The 20,841-nt window shown below is 46.6% G+C and overlaps 1 protein-coding gene across 1 annotated transcript in view; it reads right to left on the bottom strand.

The window, feature by feature from the left end:
• The window catches only part of DYRK4 (dual specificity tyrosine phosphorylation regulated kinase 4), a 1,116,119-nt gene that overhangs the window by 249,522 nt on the left and 845,756 nt on the right, over positions 1-20,841 (bottom strand). The window contains exon 10 of the mRNA XM_069230054.1: positions 4,040-4,100. Coding sequence (XP_069086155.1) covers positions 4,040-4,100 — 61 coding nt within the window. The remainder of the gene's footprint in view (positions 1-4,039; positions 4,101-20,841) is intronic.

Genomic DNA, 20,841 nt, shown 5'->3' with positions numbered 1-20,841 from the left:
GTAATGGATTGTCTTAGATGAAATGAGGACACCACATTAGGGTGTTAAGCAGCCTGAGTTCGCAGCACAAACTTGTCTGGAAAGTAGCAGGTAAAGGGCGGACTAACAGTAAAGGCTTGAAGCTTGCTAACACATCAAGCTGAAGTGGTGGCTACTCAGAAAACAGTTTTAAAGTTAGTAATCTCAATTGTCAGTTGTGTAAGGGGTTCAAAACACGTTTTCAAAAGAACATTCTGAACTATATTTCACGATCCCCTTGTGGCATAATGAAAGGTATTTGCATTGGATACATACAGACATTTGAACAGGGAATGCTGATAAGGTTGAAAGATAACCCTTCACCGTGGCGAGTGCGTAGACTTATTTAGCTAAGGACAGCACAAATTGTAGTACATTGAAGATGGGTGCTTTCAGAGGATTTATTCCTAAAGCAGTACACCAGGAAACAAATTATTTCCATCTCCACGAGTATACAGATTTCGTAGAAGGGTAACAGGTAAAGGCATCACATCCATCACTTCTGGTGGTAGCTGAAAAGTGTGCAGATTGCTACACTTAATCTCCATGCATGAAGGTGTACACTCTGACGATTGGGGTGCAGAATATGTCCTCCAAATTGAGATTACAGATTATTTTTGAGTGGTAGATGAAGAGGCCCTGTTACCAGGTGGTGGTGGAGGTCTGGGTACCGCACCCTTCTCGGAAAATCTCGGGTGATTAGAGTAACTTGATACCAGTATACTGGTGAATCTGATATTGACTGTTGTAACCTTGTGAACACTCAATCTGCCGAAGTCAACCCAAAAGTAAGTGCTATAAATTGGAAATGGATAGTACCCATTACAGGATCGGAATATGAAAGTACTCATCCTACGGGTGCATTAGCATCATCCAGTCTTTTGCGTCTAATGCGATTCATGCCTGAGCTAGAGACAGAATCCTGAATTTGTCCTTTCATAGAAACCAATTCAGGAACCTAAGGTCTAGCATTGAATGAAGACCTCCGTTGTTTTTGGTGTTCATGGAGTACAGAGAATAGGATCCCATTCCATAAATATAGTGCCCAGCTGGTGCTAAAAAATGGTGCAAGCCGGTGCAAAACTTTTTGGGGCAAAACTGCCTTAGTGCAGTTTAGCACCAAAAAGTATAAATAAGGCCCTTAGTGTCAACATGGGACCCACTTTTGCAATACCTAATGGAGGGGATGCCTTTGATATCATACTCTTCAAGGTTGAAAACCTCCGGTACTAGTCAGTATGGGGACAGTTCCTGCACATGCTTACCAAGGAATAGGGGCGTAATTGGGTGGGGATAATTGTGTCAGTTAAATATTCAACTACAAACTACATTGACTAGACCTGGCTTTTTTTCTTTTAAGGGTTTTTAAAGTACACATTTTTAAAAAGGCAGCCTGTTTTCCTTAAAGAAAATAAGACTGCATTTAAAATAAAAATAAAAAAGTTTGTTTGAGAGTTGGAATAATCCCTAGACCACTGTCTACTCCCCACCAAACTTTATTGTAATTTTTAAATAGAGGACCACTTCCCTTTTGCAATGTGTTACCACCCCATCTCAAGTCTGTAACTTTTCAATGTTTTGCCATAGGATTTGAGTTGCAAAACACTGAGAAAACAAATAACAAATCTCTATTTAGAAAAGAAGTCCTAAAATAACAATTTGTATGCCTTTCTATCTCATTTTATGACTAAGGCCCTCATGTGTGAAGATATTTTAAGGTTGGTAAGGCTCTGATTCTTAAAATAGGAGCCTTTCCGACCACGAAATGGCATTTTTCAATTGCAAATAGTAATTTAGTAACAGATTAACAAATATTACCAAATTGCTCAATGGGTTTGGGAATTTGGAAGGGGCGTGTTAAGGTGGTCCTTTCCAGATATAGAATCTTTATGCTGTTTATAATTTTTTTGCAACTGAAATCCAGTCGCACAACATTAATATTTTACCACCTCTTCAAAGGAGCTTGTAAGTCATTTGCAAATAGGAAGGGGCTCCTATGGGACCCCTTCCCGAATGTTCACTAAAAGTTTTTATTAGCAGGCAGTGTTCTGTGAGACCGCTATCTGCTAAAAAAAAAAAGATATGTATATATTATTTTTTCCTTCAAAAAAATTCATCCTTTAAGGAAAACAAGTTGCATTAGAAAAATATTGCTTTATTTAAAAGCACTCACAGACTTAGTTGTCTGCTGACCCCAGAAGGCCACCGTGCCTGTCGTCAATTGTAGTGGGCAATTTGCGACTTAACTTATGCATAATAATGAGGTAGGTCAAATTGTGATCTTCTACAAATCAGTATTTAGAGAACTGCCCTATTAACACATAGGTCCGGTCTCAAAATACCAATGGATTAGTTAAAAGTCAGTACGCACATTGCGGCACTTCTAACCAATCCATTTTTGTACATTCCATTCAAGGAATCATTACTTATCGCAATTTCTCTTTCCGTGGATGGAATGTTTGTACATGAGGGCCTTAGTAACCTGTGATTAAAAAGACAGTTAACATTCACAAGCCTGGTGATTTTGCGAATCGCAAACTTTGGGTCCACAAAGTGGTTTTGTACATCAAGCCTTTGTTCTGTAAACTTTATAGCGTTACTTTTATCCCCAAAAACTCAGGTGCTCCTGTCTCAGGATCCAAATGATCACAAATTCTTGCATGAAAATACAAATTCTTGCTAGCTGTAACTGCTGTATTGTTACAGCTATGATTGTTCTCTTCAGATTCTCTTCATACAAATTATAGTTTTTCCTGCAGCTGCTAATCTTTCACTTCATAAAGGCCTAGGTCCAGCAAATGTAAACTTGACCTCGTTTCTATCGCTAAACGCTTAAGAAAAAATCACAAACAACTGAGTTGAGCACTGTGCACTACACAAAGAAATAAACATAAGGAAGGAAGCAGGGCAGAAAATCATGTATCGCAGTAGGTCGTGTCAGGGCAAAGATTGCACAAATGCTCTCCTATGCTCCGCAAGGACTGGAAACATAAAGGGCCATATTTATACTTTTTGATGCAAAACTGCGCTAACGCAGTTTTGCGCCAAAAAATTTAGCGCCGGCTAACGCCATTCTGAAGCGCCATGCGGGCGCCGTATTTATTCAATGACGTTAGCCGGCGTTAGCCGCCGGCACTGTCTGGTGTGCGTTAAAAAAAAACGACGTACACCAGGCAGCGCCGGCATAGGGGGAAAATGGCGTATGGGCGTCCACAAATGGTGCAAGTCAGACTGAGGCAAAAAAATCGCCTCAACCCGATTTGCGCCATTTTTTTACGACGCCCAACCCCCATTGAAATGACTCCTGTCTTAGGAAAGACAGGAGTCATGCCCCCTTGCCCAATGGCCATGCCCAGGGGACTTCTGTCCCCTGGGCATGGTCATTGGGCATAGTGGCATGTAGGGAGGCACAAATCAGGCCCCCCTATGCCACAAAAAAATAAAAAAAAAATACTTACCTGAACTTACCTTAATGTCCCTGGGGTGGGTCGCTCCATCCTTGGGTGTCCTCCTGGGGTGGGCAAGGGTGGCAGGGGGTGTCCCTGGGGGCAGGGGAGGGCACCTCTGGGCTCATTCTGAGCCCACAGGTCCCTTAACGCCTGCCCTGACCCAGGCGCTAAAATCCGGCGCTAATGCGGGTTTTTTAGACCCGCCCACTCCCGGGCGTCATTTTTGCCCGGGAGTATAAATACGACGTATATGCATCGGAGTCATTTTTTAAGACGGGAACGCCTACCTTGCATATCATTAACGCAAGGAAGGTGTTCACGCAAAAAAATGACGCTAACTCCATGAACTTTGGCGCTAGACGCGTCTAACGCCAAAGTATAAATATGGAGTTAGTTTTGCTTCTAATTTGCGTCGAAAAAAACAACGCAAATTTGGCGCAAACGGAGTATAAATATGCCCCAAAGTAAGCACCAGAACAGGAACGCGCCTATGCAACCTAATAGGATAATAAAGACAACGAGTAAGGTAAATTACAAAAATTATTTGCAAACATTGTTTGAGCAGTACATACCAAAGAATGCTTTTCTTCTTGGTGCAGCTTTGAGAAAACTGATGGGTGGGAGTCCCAAAACCTGAAATATAAATATATATGTGCATTTAAATAAATGGTAAACAATGATATAAACGTACAAAACTTTAATTTACAATAACAAAGTAGGAAAAAGCACTGAGAAAGCCAACAGGCCTCGGAGCTAAAATGCCAAGCTATTGGCTTTGTGTGCAGGCGCACACATGTCTGCAAACTTTGCAATGGGATTTCTGCTAAAGAAAACCCATTCCAAGATAGATGCCAATGCACAGGCATGCAAAACAATGCATGCATAGGTGTGCGTCACAACCTGTGCGTGCTAGTGCATTAATTTACCATGCCACAGATGAAAGATGGCCTTCTTAGGATGGCAGACTAAAATGAAAAAAGGCAAAAGTGTACAGGAAGCGCAAAGCCATTGTAAAAAAAAAATTATCTTAACACATATAGCATGATGAGGTGTGGGGCATGCGTTACTGGAGAATGGAGTAGTGATAAAAAGAGTGTGTGTGAAGGTAAAAAAAGATCGATAAAACAGGAAAAGTGATGCGGTGGGGTGGAGGGAGATGAAAACTGAGTTTGTAAGGGGAAAACATACACTATGGGGCTGAATATGAATTCAGCAGACAGTTTACACCATCCGAAATTCCAACGGGGAGGTTGCTGCCATACTGGCTACCTCCCCGCCGACCCCATTAAGAGTTTCCCGCTAGGTCAGGGGGCAGAAACCTGAGTTTCAACCCGCTGGCGTAGCAGGAAGCAGCCTACAGAACTGTCTCTGGCTCATAATCGAGCCAGCAGTAATGCTGTAGAGCGCAGGGTGCGGCCCCTGAACACTGATGGTGCTGGCAGCGGGGCCCTGCACTGCCCTTGCCAAGTGCATGGGCAGTGCAAGGCCACCCTGGGGCCCCCTGCACCCATTCTCCTCCAGCATTTTCATGGTGGTGGTACCGCCATGAAACCGCTGGTGGAGAAGGGGGTCATAATCCCCAGGGTAGCACTGCCTGCAGCGCTGCTCTGGCAGATTAGTTGCACCGCCACCTCCAAACCGCCGGAGCTTGCAGTTCCCTGGCATACCGACGCCAGGGTTGTAATGTGGCAGTCAGACCGCTGCATTGGCGGCAGTCCGACCGCCATCCACAAGCCGCCAGACTCGTAATGAGGCCTATATCTAAGATTTAAAAAAAAAAGTGTTCTCATGTTTGTAGTGGAACAATACAACTCATCCAATCGGAATGCAGTGAGACTGAAATGTTCTTGGGCAGGACAAACACAAGAATAGGGAGGAAAGCCCTTGAACAAGAAGCAGACAACTTTGACAGACAACAAAGATATTCAGTTATGAGCAACGAGTTAACCCAAATCTCTCTTTATCTATATGTTTTGTGTTGACAACAATAGGCCTGCCTAAATAAAGCTGAAGCTGTCATTAGCCAAGACCTAAAAACAGAATAGGTTACTTACCCCAATTGACAAATTGTAGGAATTTGAAAATGGTGACAACTAAAGGATGGTGCTGAAAACAATTTCAAACTTAATAAATTGTGAGGTTAAACAGTGCTTCTCAAGTCCTGTTCCCCATAAGTTCTTAGGATGCCTCACAATTTAGGGATTCTACAGCCATAAACCTTTTTCAGGAAGGTAGAGCAAGAAGCAATGGTGATGGTTATTCTAAATAGAAAGGGTTTTCGCCCCAGTTTAGACAAGATAATAATGCGGGTGGGTAACATTTTTTGCCTTTATGTTTAGCTAGCCCAGGTATGATAATATTTTAAAGAAGGTGACGAGGAAGTTGGCAACAACTATGTCCAGAACAGATCAAGCAAACGTGTTGCATGACTATTTGACTTATTATCATACCAGTCATAAATCTAGCTTTCAGTAATAGTGCTTGAAGCGTCTGGAAGACCTCATACGGCCATCCTACATATAAAACACACTGAAGCCATTTGAACTGGAAAATATCAAACTTCCGGTGCAAGGATTGCCCCATATATTAGGATTTAATCCCACTACTTTCATCTATGAATATCATTCAGTGTAAAACCATAAGCCTACCATGGGCTATCTATGATTTCTCAACAGACAGTAGGTGTTGGTGTCTTCCTGTTGGTTATATGTTGGGCAGAGGCTGAAACTGCTTCAGAGGCCTATTATGTATTATCATGTGTTAGCACACACTTTCAAATTGCGTTCTAGCAACTCTTATATCTGCGTCTTTAGGGGCCACTTTTTGTGGTCAAAAGATTGCCGCAAATAGGTTCCCCAATGTCTACATTTTCACAATGGTGGGCTTTTTGAACGATGTGTACGTGACTAAAAGAAGCATGCAATGAATTTTAGAGGGAGGGGTGTATTCGTGGTGTACAAGGGCACTGACAAAGTTTGAGCACTGACTTTAATTATGGGAGTTTGACCCCATGACAGGCTTTAGGGTGTAGTCAATGTATGAGCATCATTACGCCTGCGCGTCTGTACTGCTGATCATGTCAATATTTTCAGTACTCTGACTAAGGCTGAAGACATATTTGTTCTGCAGCCTTATAAAAGAGCCTGTGCATTAACATTTTACTCTATTCCCAGAAACCAGGTACATATCAGATCACTCGTTCACTGTATCCTTTGTTGTGTTTCCCCGCGGTAGTGGTTACGCGAGAAACACTTGTAATGTAATGAGCCAGCACACTGGTATCGGTTGTGGACTGGCGCGAAAACCTCGCCGTCCCCTTTTATTTCCTTGCCCCTTACGTTTAGTTTAGTTTAGTTTATAGATTTGTAGAGCGCATGGCTACGTCAGGGGCATCCCATTTTTACTCCGCACGCAGGGGTAATAGCGGCCTGGACGGGGGAGGATCTACTCCCAATTGGACCCGTCCATGCCGCAAATAACATCATTGTCTTTGACACTGTACAGTGGTCCCCTTCCTTTTAGCTACGTTTGCGCTATACAGATACTGCATAAATACATGTTGTTTTGCAATTGAGCACTAGGACCTTACATGCTTGCATGTGACGCTTTGGAGATGTTCAAGGTGAGGCTGAGGGCATGCAGAGAATGATGACCTGCACTCTCAGTACAGATAAGCGATTTATATTGGCAAGGTGTAATCATCCAGTGTGGGTTTCCATATAAGCACGGCATATTAAAAGCCACTTTGACTGAACGAAATGCACATGCTTATTGGGATCTTGTGAACGTGCATTAGGCGACCAACTATTACTTTGGAACGTCCACTATGCATTTTTGGGAAAAGCCCCTAAGTGAACTGATCCATCGGTAGGACATACCCATAAAAAAGGTTTGAGAGTACGAAATCAGCCACCACAGCCTAGCAAGCTAATCATTTATATAAGGGCACAACAGGTCTTGACAGAATAGAAACAGGAGTGGTGTGGCGTCGCTTGTTGGTTCATAACTTTCACATTCATGCGTTGGTATATTTTTTACTTTTTTATGTGTAAATACTTCCTTGTGGAAATATTTATGCCAGGATTCCTGACTCTAGGCAGTAGCAGCCACAGTTATTGGCAGAGGCCGAATTAAACAGGATCTGATTTCAGGTAGCATACAAACAGTGCCATTTAGACCATGAAGGGCGGTATGCCGGCCACCCAGGTCAGCAGAGGCTATCGCCTCTGCTTCCCCAGCTAGAGAACCGCCCACCATATTTATAGATCCCCTCAAGTAGGCAGGTATCTCAGTACCACCAATGGAGCTGCTGGTGCGGGGATCCACTGAAAGCACTGAACTTTGCACAGTGGGCACCATGTTGTTTGCATAAGGGATTTTTATTTAAAAAAAACAAGCACTAACTAGAGTTTGTTTTTTGAACACAAAATATTGTCCTGATGTGCTTGGGGTTTCTCCCTGCGCCTCAGGGCTATCGTTTGATTTCCATGCCCAGGGCTACTACTGCCACACCATGCATGGTGGTCCGTGGCCCCAGTGATAGATAGACTGCCACGTCAGAGATTTACACCAGTGGAGCCATCTGCCTTAATGAGGCAGGAGACCCATAATTTTGAGGAGCAAGGGCGCCACAAGCTTAACTCTGCAAAACACCAGAAGACCAAAGGGCCAGATGTACGAAAATGCAATTTTGCATGTTTTATATAGTGACTTCATAGAAATCGCAATTTAAGAAATGCAAAATGCTATGTACAAAGATACCGATTTTCTCATAGCTATGCCTTCAAAGTAGGAGTAGCTTTTAGGAAATCGTTATTAAGAAATCCCTTTGCGTGTTATTCAATAGGCTGGTTTTGCATTTCCTAAACAGCGATTTCTTAGGAAACGCAAAACAAGGGATGGCAATGGGAAAAAGGCCCCCCTTGGTGTTCCCCCCAAAATAGGGGTGCACCTGTAGAGCACACATTTGTCTAAGGGGCATATGTGTGTTCTACTGTAATTAAAAAAAAAACTCCTTGGGGTGCTTTTTTTAAATTGCACCTGGATACCGCTGAATTTAAGTCAGTGGTAATTGCATCCCCAAAATGCCCAAATCGTATTTTGGAAATGCGTGGTACATCAGAATAGGAAATGCTAATAGGAAATCCCTGTTTGCATTTCCTATTCTGGGAATCGCAAATTGCGATTTCTACAGGGTAAAAATCACAATTTATGATTCCTTAAAGGGCTTTGTACATTAGGAAAGCCCAGTTTGCCTTTCTTAACGTCCCAAAATACCGATTTGGACCGTTAAGAAATGCAAACAGGATTCATACATCATGGAAATTCAGCAGTTATAGTTATCTCAGGTAACAATAACTCGTGCCCTTAGGTAACTATAACTTGTACCTACGCCAGGCAGTTTTCTCCTCCATAATTTTACTGCATATGTTACGTTGATATTGTAAAATATGTTAAGAAAGGTGTTATTAGTGATGTAATAGCAGTGCATGGCGAGGGCAGAAGTTATATTTATCATAGGCCACTAACAAAAAATACAAATAAATAATAACTTAGGAAACTAAACCTAATAAAACACTGCAAAAACCGTAATAAAAGAAAAATATTTGTACCTTTTTACCTGACAGTTGATGTTCCATAAGAAGATAGGAAGAGTCTTTTTTAGTTTCCTTATAACCTTGGCGGCCGTTTGATGAATCTTCATGAAACTTTCCAAAAAACAATATCATCCACCTCAGCTCCCCTCTAGGTAATCTGTCAAACATGGGGCTGAGAAACGCATTTTCCACCTTTATTTTTCCATTAGAATAATTGATCGTCAATACCACAAAAACTGCAGAACCGAACTGCACCACATTTGGCAGAAATAAAGATCTTCCAGAAAGTGTGCTCTTTGTGATTTAATGTAAATCTGTTCAGCAGTTTTTGAGATATGAAGGTGCCAAAACTTTGTATATTTCATGCCGTGTATCCACTGCAGACTTTTGCTGCTGGGTCCACAAATCCATAAGCCAAACTGTGTAGTCTGATTGGCTGGCTGTAACTTGAACTGCAAGTTGCGGCCACCATTTTAGGACTGAGGGACTCGATTCCCATGTCCTCAAAAATCAAATAAAAATGGTGTCAGGGGGCACAGTAGAGGTACACTTGCAGCCTGGATGAGGTGTGTTAGAAATGGGGTTTTTGGTTGGCAGTCAGGTTGCCCTCTGACCAAGCAAGAACCCTCACTCTAGTCAGGGTAAGTCACACACAATCCAAAATCAGCCTGTGCCCACCCTCTGGTAGCTTGGCACGAGCAGTCAGGCTTAACTTAGAAGGCAATGCGTAAAGTATTTGTGCAATAAATCATACAATACCACCATATAGCACCACAAAAATACACCACACAGTGTTTAGAAAAATATAGAATATTTATCAGGATAATTGTAGGTCAAAAGAATAAAGTTGCAATGGGAAATTGTAGAGATATCACTGAAAAGTGATATAAAGTGTCTTAAGTCTTTAGAATATAAACAAAGTCTCTTTCAAGCACAAGTACCTGGTTTGGAGTGGAAAAATCTCCTCAGAGGGCCACAAAGGAAGAGGTGCGTGGAAAAAGGGTGTGTGCGTCGATTTCTCCCCAGCACACACGGACTTGCGTCGTTATTTTCCACGCGGGGAAGTCGTGCGTCGTTTTCCGGCGCGTGGACAGTCTCTTTCTGTGGGTCACGGGGATTACCAGATGTCCCGGGTCTGTGCGTGGATTTTCCTGCTTGTTTTCTGGCTGTGCGTCGTTCTGCGTGGCTGCGCGTTGAAATTACGATCTCACGGCAGGCGTCGCGTCTATTTCTCCTCTAGAGGTCGGGCGGCGTTGTCCTTGCGAAGCCGTGCGTCGGATTTCCGGTCGTCCCCCGAGCGTCGCGTTGCTCAGCGTCGGTGTGCGGCGTTGTTCTCGCCGCGGAACAAGCTGTGCGTCGAAATTTTCGGCGCACGGAGCGTCCAAGTGAAAAAGGGAAGTCTTTTTGGTCCTGAGACTTCAGGGAACAGGAGGCAAGCTCTATCCAAGCCCTTGGAGAGCACCTTCACAGCCAGACAAGAGTTCAGCAAGGCAGCAGGCCAACAGCAAGGCAGCAGTCCTTTGTAGAAAGCAGTCAGGTGAGTCCTTTGAGCAGCCAGGCAGTTCTTCTTGGCAGGATGTAGTTTCTGGTTCAGGTTTCTTCTCCAGCAAGTGTCTGCTGAGGTAGGGCAGAGGCCCTGTTTTATACCCAAATGTGCCTTTGAAGTGGGGGAGACTTCAAGGAGTGGCTAAGAAGTGCACCAGGTCCCCTTTCAGTTCAATCCTGTCTGCAAGGGTCCCAGTAGGGGGTGTGGCAGTCCTTTGTGTGAGAGCAGGCCCTCCACCCTCCCAGCCCAGGAAGACCCATTCAAAATGCAGATGTATGCAAGTGAGGCTGAGTACCCTGTGTTTGGGGTGTGTCTGAGTGAATGCACAAGGAGCTGTCAACCAAGCCCAGCCAGATGTGGATTGTAAGGCACAGAAAGATTTAAGTGCAAAGAAATGCTCACTTTCTAAAAGTGGCATTTCTAGAATAGTAATATTAAATCCGACTTCACCAGTCAGCAGGATTTTGTATTACCATTCTGGCCATACTAAATATGACCTTCCTGCTCCTTTCAGATCAGCAGCTGCCACTTCAACAGTGTATGATGGCAGCCCCAATGTTAGCCTATGAAGGGAGCAGGCCTCACAGTAGTGCAAAACGAATTTAGGCGTTTTACACTACCAGGACATGTAAACTTCACAGGTACATGTCCTGTCTTTCACCCACACAGCACTCTGCTCTAGGGGTTACCTAGGGCACACATTAGAGGTGACTTATATGTGGAGAAAGGGGAGGTTTAGGCTTGGCAAGTACTTTTAAATGCCAAGTCGAGGTGACAGTGAAACTGCACACACAGGTCTTGCAATGGCAGGCCTGAGACAAGGAAAAGGGGCTACTTAAGTGGGTGGCACAACCAGTGCTGCAGGCCCACTAGTAGCATTTAATCTACCAGCCCTATGCACACAGGGTGCACCTTACTAGGGACTTATAAGTAAATTAATAGTCCAATCAGGTATGATTCAAGGTTACCATGTTTTAAGGGAGAGAGCATATGTACTTTAGCACTGGTTAGCAGTGGTAAAGTGCGCAGAGTCTAAAAACCAACAACAACTGAGGTCAGAAAAAGAAAAGGAGGAAGGCAAAAAGTTTGGGGATGACCCTGTCAAAAAGCCAGGTCCAACATGACCCCCTCCCAGCCTAAAGCCAGGGTAGACTAATCAACACTCTGATGGACTTCCCTGCTTAAGGCGATAGAACATGGACAATGGCCCACTACTGCAGGGGCACTCGCCAGTTCTACGCCTTTCTGAACTCAGTGAGGCTTCTTTGTCTATACTCTCTGGGGCCACTGATCTGGCCCATGGGGAACCCTTCTCATCACCTGAGGACCCCATCTGTACAGCTCCTAACTTTAATTTGCTTACAGATGCATCCCAGTATGCAGACAGTATCACCATGGCCAACAAAGTGATGTGGCCCATTCCATTCCTTGGGTCTGACTTCTGTCCCCAACCCAGGGAAAACTCTGCCCACAAGGACAGAAACCAACAGATGCCACTGACAGCTGTCAGTGTTATGAGCCAGGCCCCTGACCATCCACTGCTAGGTGGAGACCCTGAGGGGGGCCGTTGGCTGAGCTTCTCCTCCAACTGGGGGGCTGGTAGGGAGCTCCCAAGGGATTCCTGTAGCATCTCAGAATGGGGGGTAGTAACCCCAGGGGTCTTACACCCCTTCTCCACTCTCACCAGGTCAGGGGTGGGTCCTTGATACTGGTCCCTCAGCCCAGGGTCTGTACTCTGAGGCTGAACAGAGGACAGGGGTGAGTCTTTCCTCCCCGTGCCTCCCCATCGGGGCTTACATACCCTCCTCTGGGGAGTGGTACTGCCAGACATCTGAACTGTTAGGGCACCCTTGGGGGTTGGCCCTCTCAGCTCTCCTGACACTAAGGGAAACTCATTCCCCAGAATGCAGTCAATGGGCAGCTGGGGACTAACTATGACCCGCCTCTGGGTCACCTCCCCACCCCACTCTAGGGACACCCGGGCCATGGGGCGGAAGAAATCTTCCCCAATGGCTGGAGTCACTCTACACACCTGTCCGGTGTACTGCTCTGGTGACACTAGTCTCTCCACAATCATGGTAAGACTAGCCCCTGTGTCTCTCAGAGCTGTGACTGGGATCCCATTCACTCCCACCTGGTGGAAGTGACGGCTCCCACCCTCAGGGATCACCAGTTTACCCTCTGAGTCCACCTCCCAACTAAAGGAGATGAAGGCATGGTCTACGACCTGCCCCTGGGGACTACATTCCCCTAAGGCCACATGGGCCACCCCTGTAGAGGTCCCAATATTGGGTGAGTTCTTTGGACAGACAGAGTCCCCCTTCCTGTGTCCTATCTGGGAACACTCAAAGCAGCGGGGTTGGGAATGGGATGCTTTGGGCCACTGCCCACCAGAACCCCCACCCTGTTTCTCAGATGAGGTATGGGAACCCTTTCTTCCCCCCTTACTCTGGGACTCGTCTGGGTCATTTCTAACCTCCCCCTCACTTTGTTGGGGGGAACCGGAACTACCCTTCTCAGGGTCACTCCCAGATACCTTTTTGGACACTCTGGTGCTTGCCCAGAGGTCCGCCTCCTCAGCAAGCTTCCTGGGATCAGTCAGCCTACTATCTACCAAGTGCTGGCGCAACTCTGTAAAAGTAGTATTAAGCATATGCTCTCTCAGAATCAAGTCATATAACCCTTTATAGTAATTTACTTTGTTGCCCCGCACCCATCCATTCAGTGCCTTACTGGAAAAGTCAAAGAAATCTACCCATGTTTGTGTGTTTTGTTTGGTGCTGTCCCTGAACCTCTGACGGTATCCCTCAGGGGTCAGCCCAAACTTGGCAAGTAAAGTGGCTTTCTGAAGTGGGTATGTGTTTTGATCCGGTTGATCCAATGTGAGAAGTGTGTCCCTCCCCAATGGCAGGACATAACCCCACATAGCTACCCCCCATTGCCCTTCAGGAACCTCATGAGGCCTTAGTGCAACTTCATAAGCAGCTAACCATTTATCTATGTCATCTCCCACCACAAAACTGGGCACCACATTTTTGGGTATACAAACCTTCTTTTCTCCAGCAGGTCCTGTCTGTATGCTGCCACCATTATTGCTGGATTCAGACTGTCTCGCCTTGATCTCCAGCTCCTTGAGACTCAGTTCATGAGCCAACAATAGTTTATTTTCAGCCAAAGCTCTTTCAGCTTCCACCTGTTTGGCTGCTCTTTCAGCTTCCGCTTGTTTGGCTGCCCTTTCAGCTTCTGCTTGAATCTGTTTGGCTGTTCTTTCAGCTTCAATCTGTTTGGCTGCTCTTTCAGCCTCAGCTTGTTTGGCTTCTCTCTCTGCCCTTCTCTCCTCCTGTTGAGCCTCAATTTTCAGTTTTGCCATTTGCAATTGGAACTCCCTTTCCTCTCTCCTTTCCTCTGCGGTCAGGCTTTGCATAGAGACACTGCTCCCTGGTCTGGAAGGGGGCACAATTGCAGTGGTAACACCATCCACAGATAGTGAAAATTCCTCTGAGGTGCCATTTTCTGGCTCCTCTTCCTCATCATCCTCTAAATGGGCTTCTGCCCAGGCCCTCAGCGCCACTTGAAAGTCCTCCTTTCTTGAGGCCCCTTGGGTGGGTACCCATGCCAATGGCATGGGCACGGCAGGGGCCCCCGTAAGAGGGCCCCGCAAAGTATTTCAGTGTCTGCCTTGCAGACACTGAAATACGCGACGGGTGCCACTGCACCCGTCGCACCTTCCCACTCCGCCGGCTCGATTACGAGCCGGCATCCTCGTGGGAAGGTCGTTTTCCCCTGGGCTGGCGGGCGGTTTTTCAGCAACCGCCCGCCAGCCCAGGGGAAAACTCGTAATACCCGCCGCGGTCTTTTGACCGCGGCGCGGTATTTTGGACGGCGGCATCCTGGCGGGCGGCCTCCGCCGCCCGCCAGGATCATAATGAGGCCCAAAGTGTCTTAAGTCTTTATAATATAAACAAAGTCTCTTTCAAGCACAAGTACCTGGTTTGGAGTGGAAAAATCTCCTCAGAGGGCCACAAAGGAAGAGGTGCGTGGAAAAAGGGTGTGTGCGTCGATTTCTCCCCAGCACACACGGACTTGCGTCGTTATTTTCCACGCGGGGAAGTCGTGCGTCGTTTTCCGGCGCGCGGACAGTCTCTTTCTGTGGGTCGCGGGGATTACCAGATGTCCCGGGTCTGTGCGTGGATTTTCCTGCTTGTTTTTCGGCTGCGCGTCGTTCTGCGGGGCTGCGCATTGAAATTACGATCTCACGGCAGGCGTCGTGTCGATTTCTCCTCTAGAGGTCGGGTGGCGTTGTCCTTGCGAAGCCGTGCTTCGGATTTCCGGTCGTCCCCCGAGCGTCTCGTTGCTCAGCGTTGGTGTGCGGCATTTTTCTCGCCGCGGAACAAGCTGTGCGTCGAAATTTTCGGCGCACGGAGCGTCCAAGTGAAAAAGGGAAGTCTTTTTGGTCCTGAGACTTCAGGGAACAGGAGGCAAGCTCTATCCAAGCCCTTGGAGAGCACTTCCACAGCCAGACAAGAGTTCAGCAAGGCAGCAGGCCAACAGCAAGGCAGCAGTCCTTTGTAGAAAGCAGACAGGCGAGTCCTTTGAGCAGCCAGGCAGTTCTTCTTGGCAGGATGTAGTTTCTGGTTCAGGTTTCTTCACCAGCAAGTGTCTGCTGAGGTAGGGCAGAGGCCCTGTTTTATACCCAAATGTGCCTTTGAAGTGGGGGAGACTTCAAGGAGTGGCTAAGAAGTGCACCTGGTCCCCTTTCAGTTCAATCCTGTCTGCCAGGGTCCCAGTAGGGGGTGTGGCAGTCCTTTGTGTGAGATCAGGCCCTCCACCCTCCCAGCCCAGGAAGACCCATTCAAAATGCAGATGTATGCAAGTGAGGCTGAGTACCCTGTGTTTGGGGTGTGTCTGAGTGAATGCACAAGGAGCTGTCAACCAAGCCCAGCCAGACGTGGATTGTAAGGCACAGAAAGATTTAAGTGCAAAGAAATGCTCACTTTCTAAAAGTGGCATTTCTAGAATAGTAATATTAAATCCGACTTCACCAGTCAGCAGGATTTTGTATTACCATTCTGGCCATACTAAATATGACCTTCCTGCTCCTTTCAGATCAGCAGCTGCCACTTCAACAGTGTATGAGGGCAGCCCCAATGTTAGCCTATGAAGGGAGCAGGCCTCACAGTAGTGCAAAACGAATTTAGGCGTTTTACACTACCAGGACATGTAAACTTCACAGGTACATGTCCTGTCTTTCACCCACACAGCACTCTGCTCTAGGGGTTACCTAGGGCACACATTAGAGGTGACTTATATGTGGAGAAAGGGGAGGTTTAGGCTTGGCAAGTACTTTTAAATGCCAAGTCGAGGTGACAGTGAAACTGCACACACAGGTCTTGCAATGGCAGGCCTGAGACAAGGAAAAGGGGCTACTTAAGTGGGTGGCACAACCAGTGCTGCAGGCCCACTAGTAGCATTTAATCTACCAGCCCTATGCACACAGGGTGCACCTTACTAGGGACTTATAAGTAAATTAATAGTCCAATCAGGTATGATTCAAGGTTACCATGTTTTAAGGGAGAGAGCATATGTACTTTAGCACTGGTTAGCAGTGGTAAAGTGCGCAGAGTCTAAAAACCAGCAAAACTGAGGTCAGAAAAAGAAAAGGAGGAAGGCAAAAAGTTTGGGGATGACCCTGTCAAAAAGCCAGGTCCAACAAGGTGGGAGGGATAGCAAAGGTAACACCCTGGGAGTCAACATTAAAAGTATGTTTTTTTGGCCATACAGAGGTTCCACAGATCCATTGTGGCACTCAGCGAAGCCCCTTTGTAGGAAAATGCCTCTGTTGGTATGGTTACCCCCTACCTTTTTGCCTTTTGTTGATGCTAGTTATGATTGAAAGTGTGCTGGGACCCTGCTAACAAGTCCCCAGCACCAGTGTTCTTTCCCTAAAACTGTACCTTTGTTTCCACAATTGGCACAGCCCTGGCACACAGATATGTCCCTTGTAAATAGTACCCCTGGTGTGGCCAGGGAAGGTCTCTAAGGACTGCAGCATGTATTATGCCACCCTGGGGACCCCTCACTCAGTACATGCACACTGCTTGTGTGTGCTGGTGGTGAGAAAAAGATTAAGTTAACATGGCACTCCCCTCAGAGTGCCATGCCCACAACCCACTGCCTGTGCCATAGGTAAGTCACCCTTCTTGCAGGCCTTACAGCCCTAAGGCAGGGTGCACTATACCAAAGGTGAGGGCATAGCTACATGAGGACTATGCTCCTACAGTGTCTAAACAAATTCTTAGACATTGTAAGTAGGGTAGCCATAAAGAGTGCATGGTCTGGGAGTTTGTCAAACACAAACTCCACAGCAAACTCCACATTTCCATAATGGCTACACTGAATACTGGGATGTTTGGTATCAAACTTCTCAGCACAATAAATCCACACTGATGCCAGTGTGGGATTTATTTAGAAATACAAACAGAGAGCATCTTAGAGATGCCCCCTGTATACTAGTCTGACTACTAGTGCTACTAGTGATACGCTGAGCAGTTTCTGCCAGCTTGCCACATCCAGACGGGTTTCTGGCCACATGAGGTGAGTGCCTTTGTGCACTCTGTGGCCAGGAACAAAGCCTGTACTGGGTGGAGGTGCTTCACACCTCCCCCTGCAGGAACTGTAACACCTGCCAGTGAGCCTCAAAGGCTCAAGTCTAATGTTACAGGGCCCCAGGGCACTCCAACTAGTGGAGATGCTCGCCCCCAGACACAGCCCCCACTTTTGGCAGCAAGCCTGGAGGAGATAATGAGAAAAACAAGGAGGAGTCACCCTCCAGCCAGGACTGCCCCTAAGGTGTCCTGAGCTAAGGTGACCCCTGCCTTAGGAAATCCTCCATCTTGCTTTGGAGGATTCCCCCAATAGGATTAGGGATGTGCGCCCTCCCCACAGGGAGGAGGCACAAAGAGGGTCTCTCCAGGACAGTAGACATTGACTACTGCCCCCCAGACCTAAACACACCCCTAAATTGAGTATTTAGGGGTGACCCTGCACCCAGGACCCAGATTCCAGGACTGCTGACCTGAAATCCCAGCAGAGACGACAGAGACAACAATTGACTTGGTCCCATCCCTACTGGCCTGTCTCCAGAATCAAAGAACCTGCAGCCTCACTCCGGAAGGGTGAGACCCCAACACTCCAGACCCGACGCCCCCGGCTCGTGTCCAGAAGAACCAACACTGCAGAGAGGACCTCCAGGCGACTCTAACGATGTGGAAGCCCTGAGACAACCTCCCACCACCCCCACAGTGATGCCTGCAGAGAGAATCCAGAGGCTCCCTCTGACTGCGACTGCCTGGTAACAAAGGAATCCAACGCCTGGAAGAAGCACTGCACCGCAGCCCCCAGGCCGCAGAGAAACCAACTACCGATGCAAGAGTGACCAGCAGGCGGCCCTCATCCTTGTCCAGTTGGTGGCTGGCCCGAAAAGCCCCCCTGTGCCCTGCCTGCATCACCAGACCCCCAGGTCTCTCCATTGATTTCAACCAACACCTACTTCACACACTGCACCCGGCCACCCCTGTGCCACTGAGGGTGTATTTTGTGTGCCTGTTTGTGACCCCCCCCAGTGCTCTACAAAACCCCCCTGGTCTGCTCCCCGAGGACGCAGGTACTTACCTGCTAGCAGACTGGGACCGGAGCACCCCTGGTCTCCATAGGCGCCTGTGCTATTTGGGCCCTACTTTGACCTCTGCACCTGACCGGCCCTGTGTTACTGGTGCTAGATGTTTGGGGTTGACCTGAACCCCCAACGGTGGGCTGCCTATGCCCCGAAAGGTGAACTTGTAAGTGCTTTACTTATCTGAAAAACTAACCAATACTTACCTCCCCCAGGAATTGTTGATTTTTGCAGTGTCCACTTTTAAAATAGCTGATTGCCATTTTTGCCAAAACTGTGTAATTACTGTTTTAATTAAAGGTTCCATATTTACCTATGCCAAGTCCCTTACAATCTATGTACTTAGTTGAATTCTAAATCATGTGGTTCTAAAATAAATTCAGAAAATAATATTTTTCTATATAAAAACCTATTGGCCTAGAGTTAAGTCTTTGAGTGATTGTTCTCATTTATTGTCTGTGTGTGTACAACAAATGCTTAACACTACCCTCTGATAAACCTACACTACCACAGAATAGAGCATAAATATTATCTAATTTTGCCACTATCAATCTCTAAGGGGAACCTTTGGACTCTGTGTATACTATCTCTCACTTTGAGATAGTATATACAGAGCCAACTTCCTATACCGCTAAAGCTTTGCAATGGATCCACAGATCGGGAAAACTGTTTTTAACCCCCCACACACCTCAACACACACTGAGACACACACCCACACACACAGTCTTATACACACATACTTACACAACCCCACACTCAAAAACTCACACACACATCTACAAAGCCCTACACACATGTACACTGACACAGACCCACCCCACCCCATACACACCCACACAATCCCACATATATACACTCCTACACAGCTCCACACAACTACACACACACACACACACACACACTGACATACACAACTGCACACAGACACAGATATAGCCCCACACCCATCCCCAAACTGCTGTACACACATATACTCATACACACACCCACTATACACACACACCCACAACCCAAGAGACACAGTTACATTCACAATTACAAAACCCCACACATACAAACACATACTCACACAATTACCCATACACACCAACACAACCCCATACACAGTAACACACACATAAACTTCACACAGCACCCCACATACATATACACCACCCCACACACACATACACTGACACACATCCACATCACTCCTCAGAGACACACAATCACACCCACACAACCCCCACTCACTAAAACACAAACACATAAAGCCACACACATTGACACATACACAGCCACACACAACCGTACACATACACACTCACACCCATACCCACAGAACCCACCCACATACTCACATGCACACCTGCACAACCCAACACACAATCGCAAAGAAACACAGTCACACACACAATCAGACAACCCCACACATATACTCACACAGTACACCCACCCAATCCCCCACACACACTGAGTGGCACACCCAAAAAACTCTACACACACACATTGAGATGCACACCCACAACCCTACACAGTCACCCACACACTCACCCAACCTTTCACACTTGCACTCCTACGCTCATATACACAACCCCACACACACGTACACTGGAATACACCCACAATACCCCACAAAGACACACAATAAGACAGACACCCACCCAAATCTAGCCATACACTGTCACACACACACCAACCTACATAGACACTTACACACTGAAACACACACACTCACGCAGGTGCACACTCACAGTCACACATACACACACAACACCCTACCCACACAATCACAACTTTATCCACACAACCCCCACACAATCACATACAGACCTGCACAATCCAACACAATATGCATGATCCAAGAGACACAGTCACACACAACCACACACAGACTCACACACTCATATATACACAATCTCACAAAAATGTAAACTGACACACACAACCACACCATCTCAGATGAACAAGTTACTTACCTTCGGTAATGAATTATCTGGTAGAGACTCTATTTAGCTGCAAATTCCGTACCTTAGAATTCCCTGGCGTCACAGTATCGAATCCGGAATTTTCATGCTGAGCAGTACCCTGCACGTGCCGTCGGGTGGCGTTGTTTAGATCCATGTGCACCGTCTGGCTCCACGTGGTGTCGTCAGCGTCATTGGAGCCATCTGTGATGTCACAGCCTTCTCTATAGGCACCACTCCGCCACGCGTACGTCAGTTCTTTTCCACAACTTCCCACACCAGAAGCGCAGGGTAATGGAAGAACCAACTTTGTTTTTTTTTCTCCTTATTGTCTGAGAAAAATGACATGCCCTGGAGAAACGGTAAAAATCTGAAAAAACATATATCCACAGAGCGGGGAGGCCTGGGTGGGTGTAAGGAGTCTGTAGCTAGATAGAGTCTCTACCAGATAATTTGTTACCAAAGGTTAGTTACTTGTTCATCTGATAGAGACTTCTAGCTGCAGATTCCTTACCTTAGAATAGATACCCAAGCTATAACTTCTGGTGGTGGGCTGCAAAGATATACTTCACATAAGGAAGTCCTGTAGGACTGAGCAAGCAAAATGCCCCTC

The sequence above is a fragment of the Pleurodeles waltl genome, chromosome 4_1, assembly GCF_031143425.1.
Source record: "Pleurodeles waltl isolate 20211129_DDA chromosome 4_1, aPleWal1.hap1.20221129, whole genome shotgun sequence".
NCBI classification, from domain to species: domain Eukaryota; kingdom Metazoa; phylum Chordata; class Amphibia; order Caudata; family Salamandridae; genus Pleurodeles; species Pleurodeles waltl.
The sequence above is the reverse complement of the archived record's forward strand: the minus strand, read 5'-3'. Positions and strand labels throughout refer to the sequence as shown.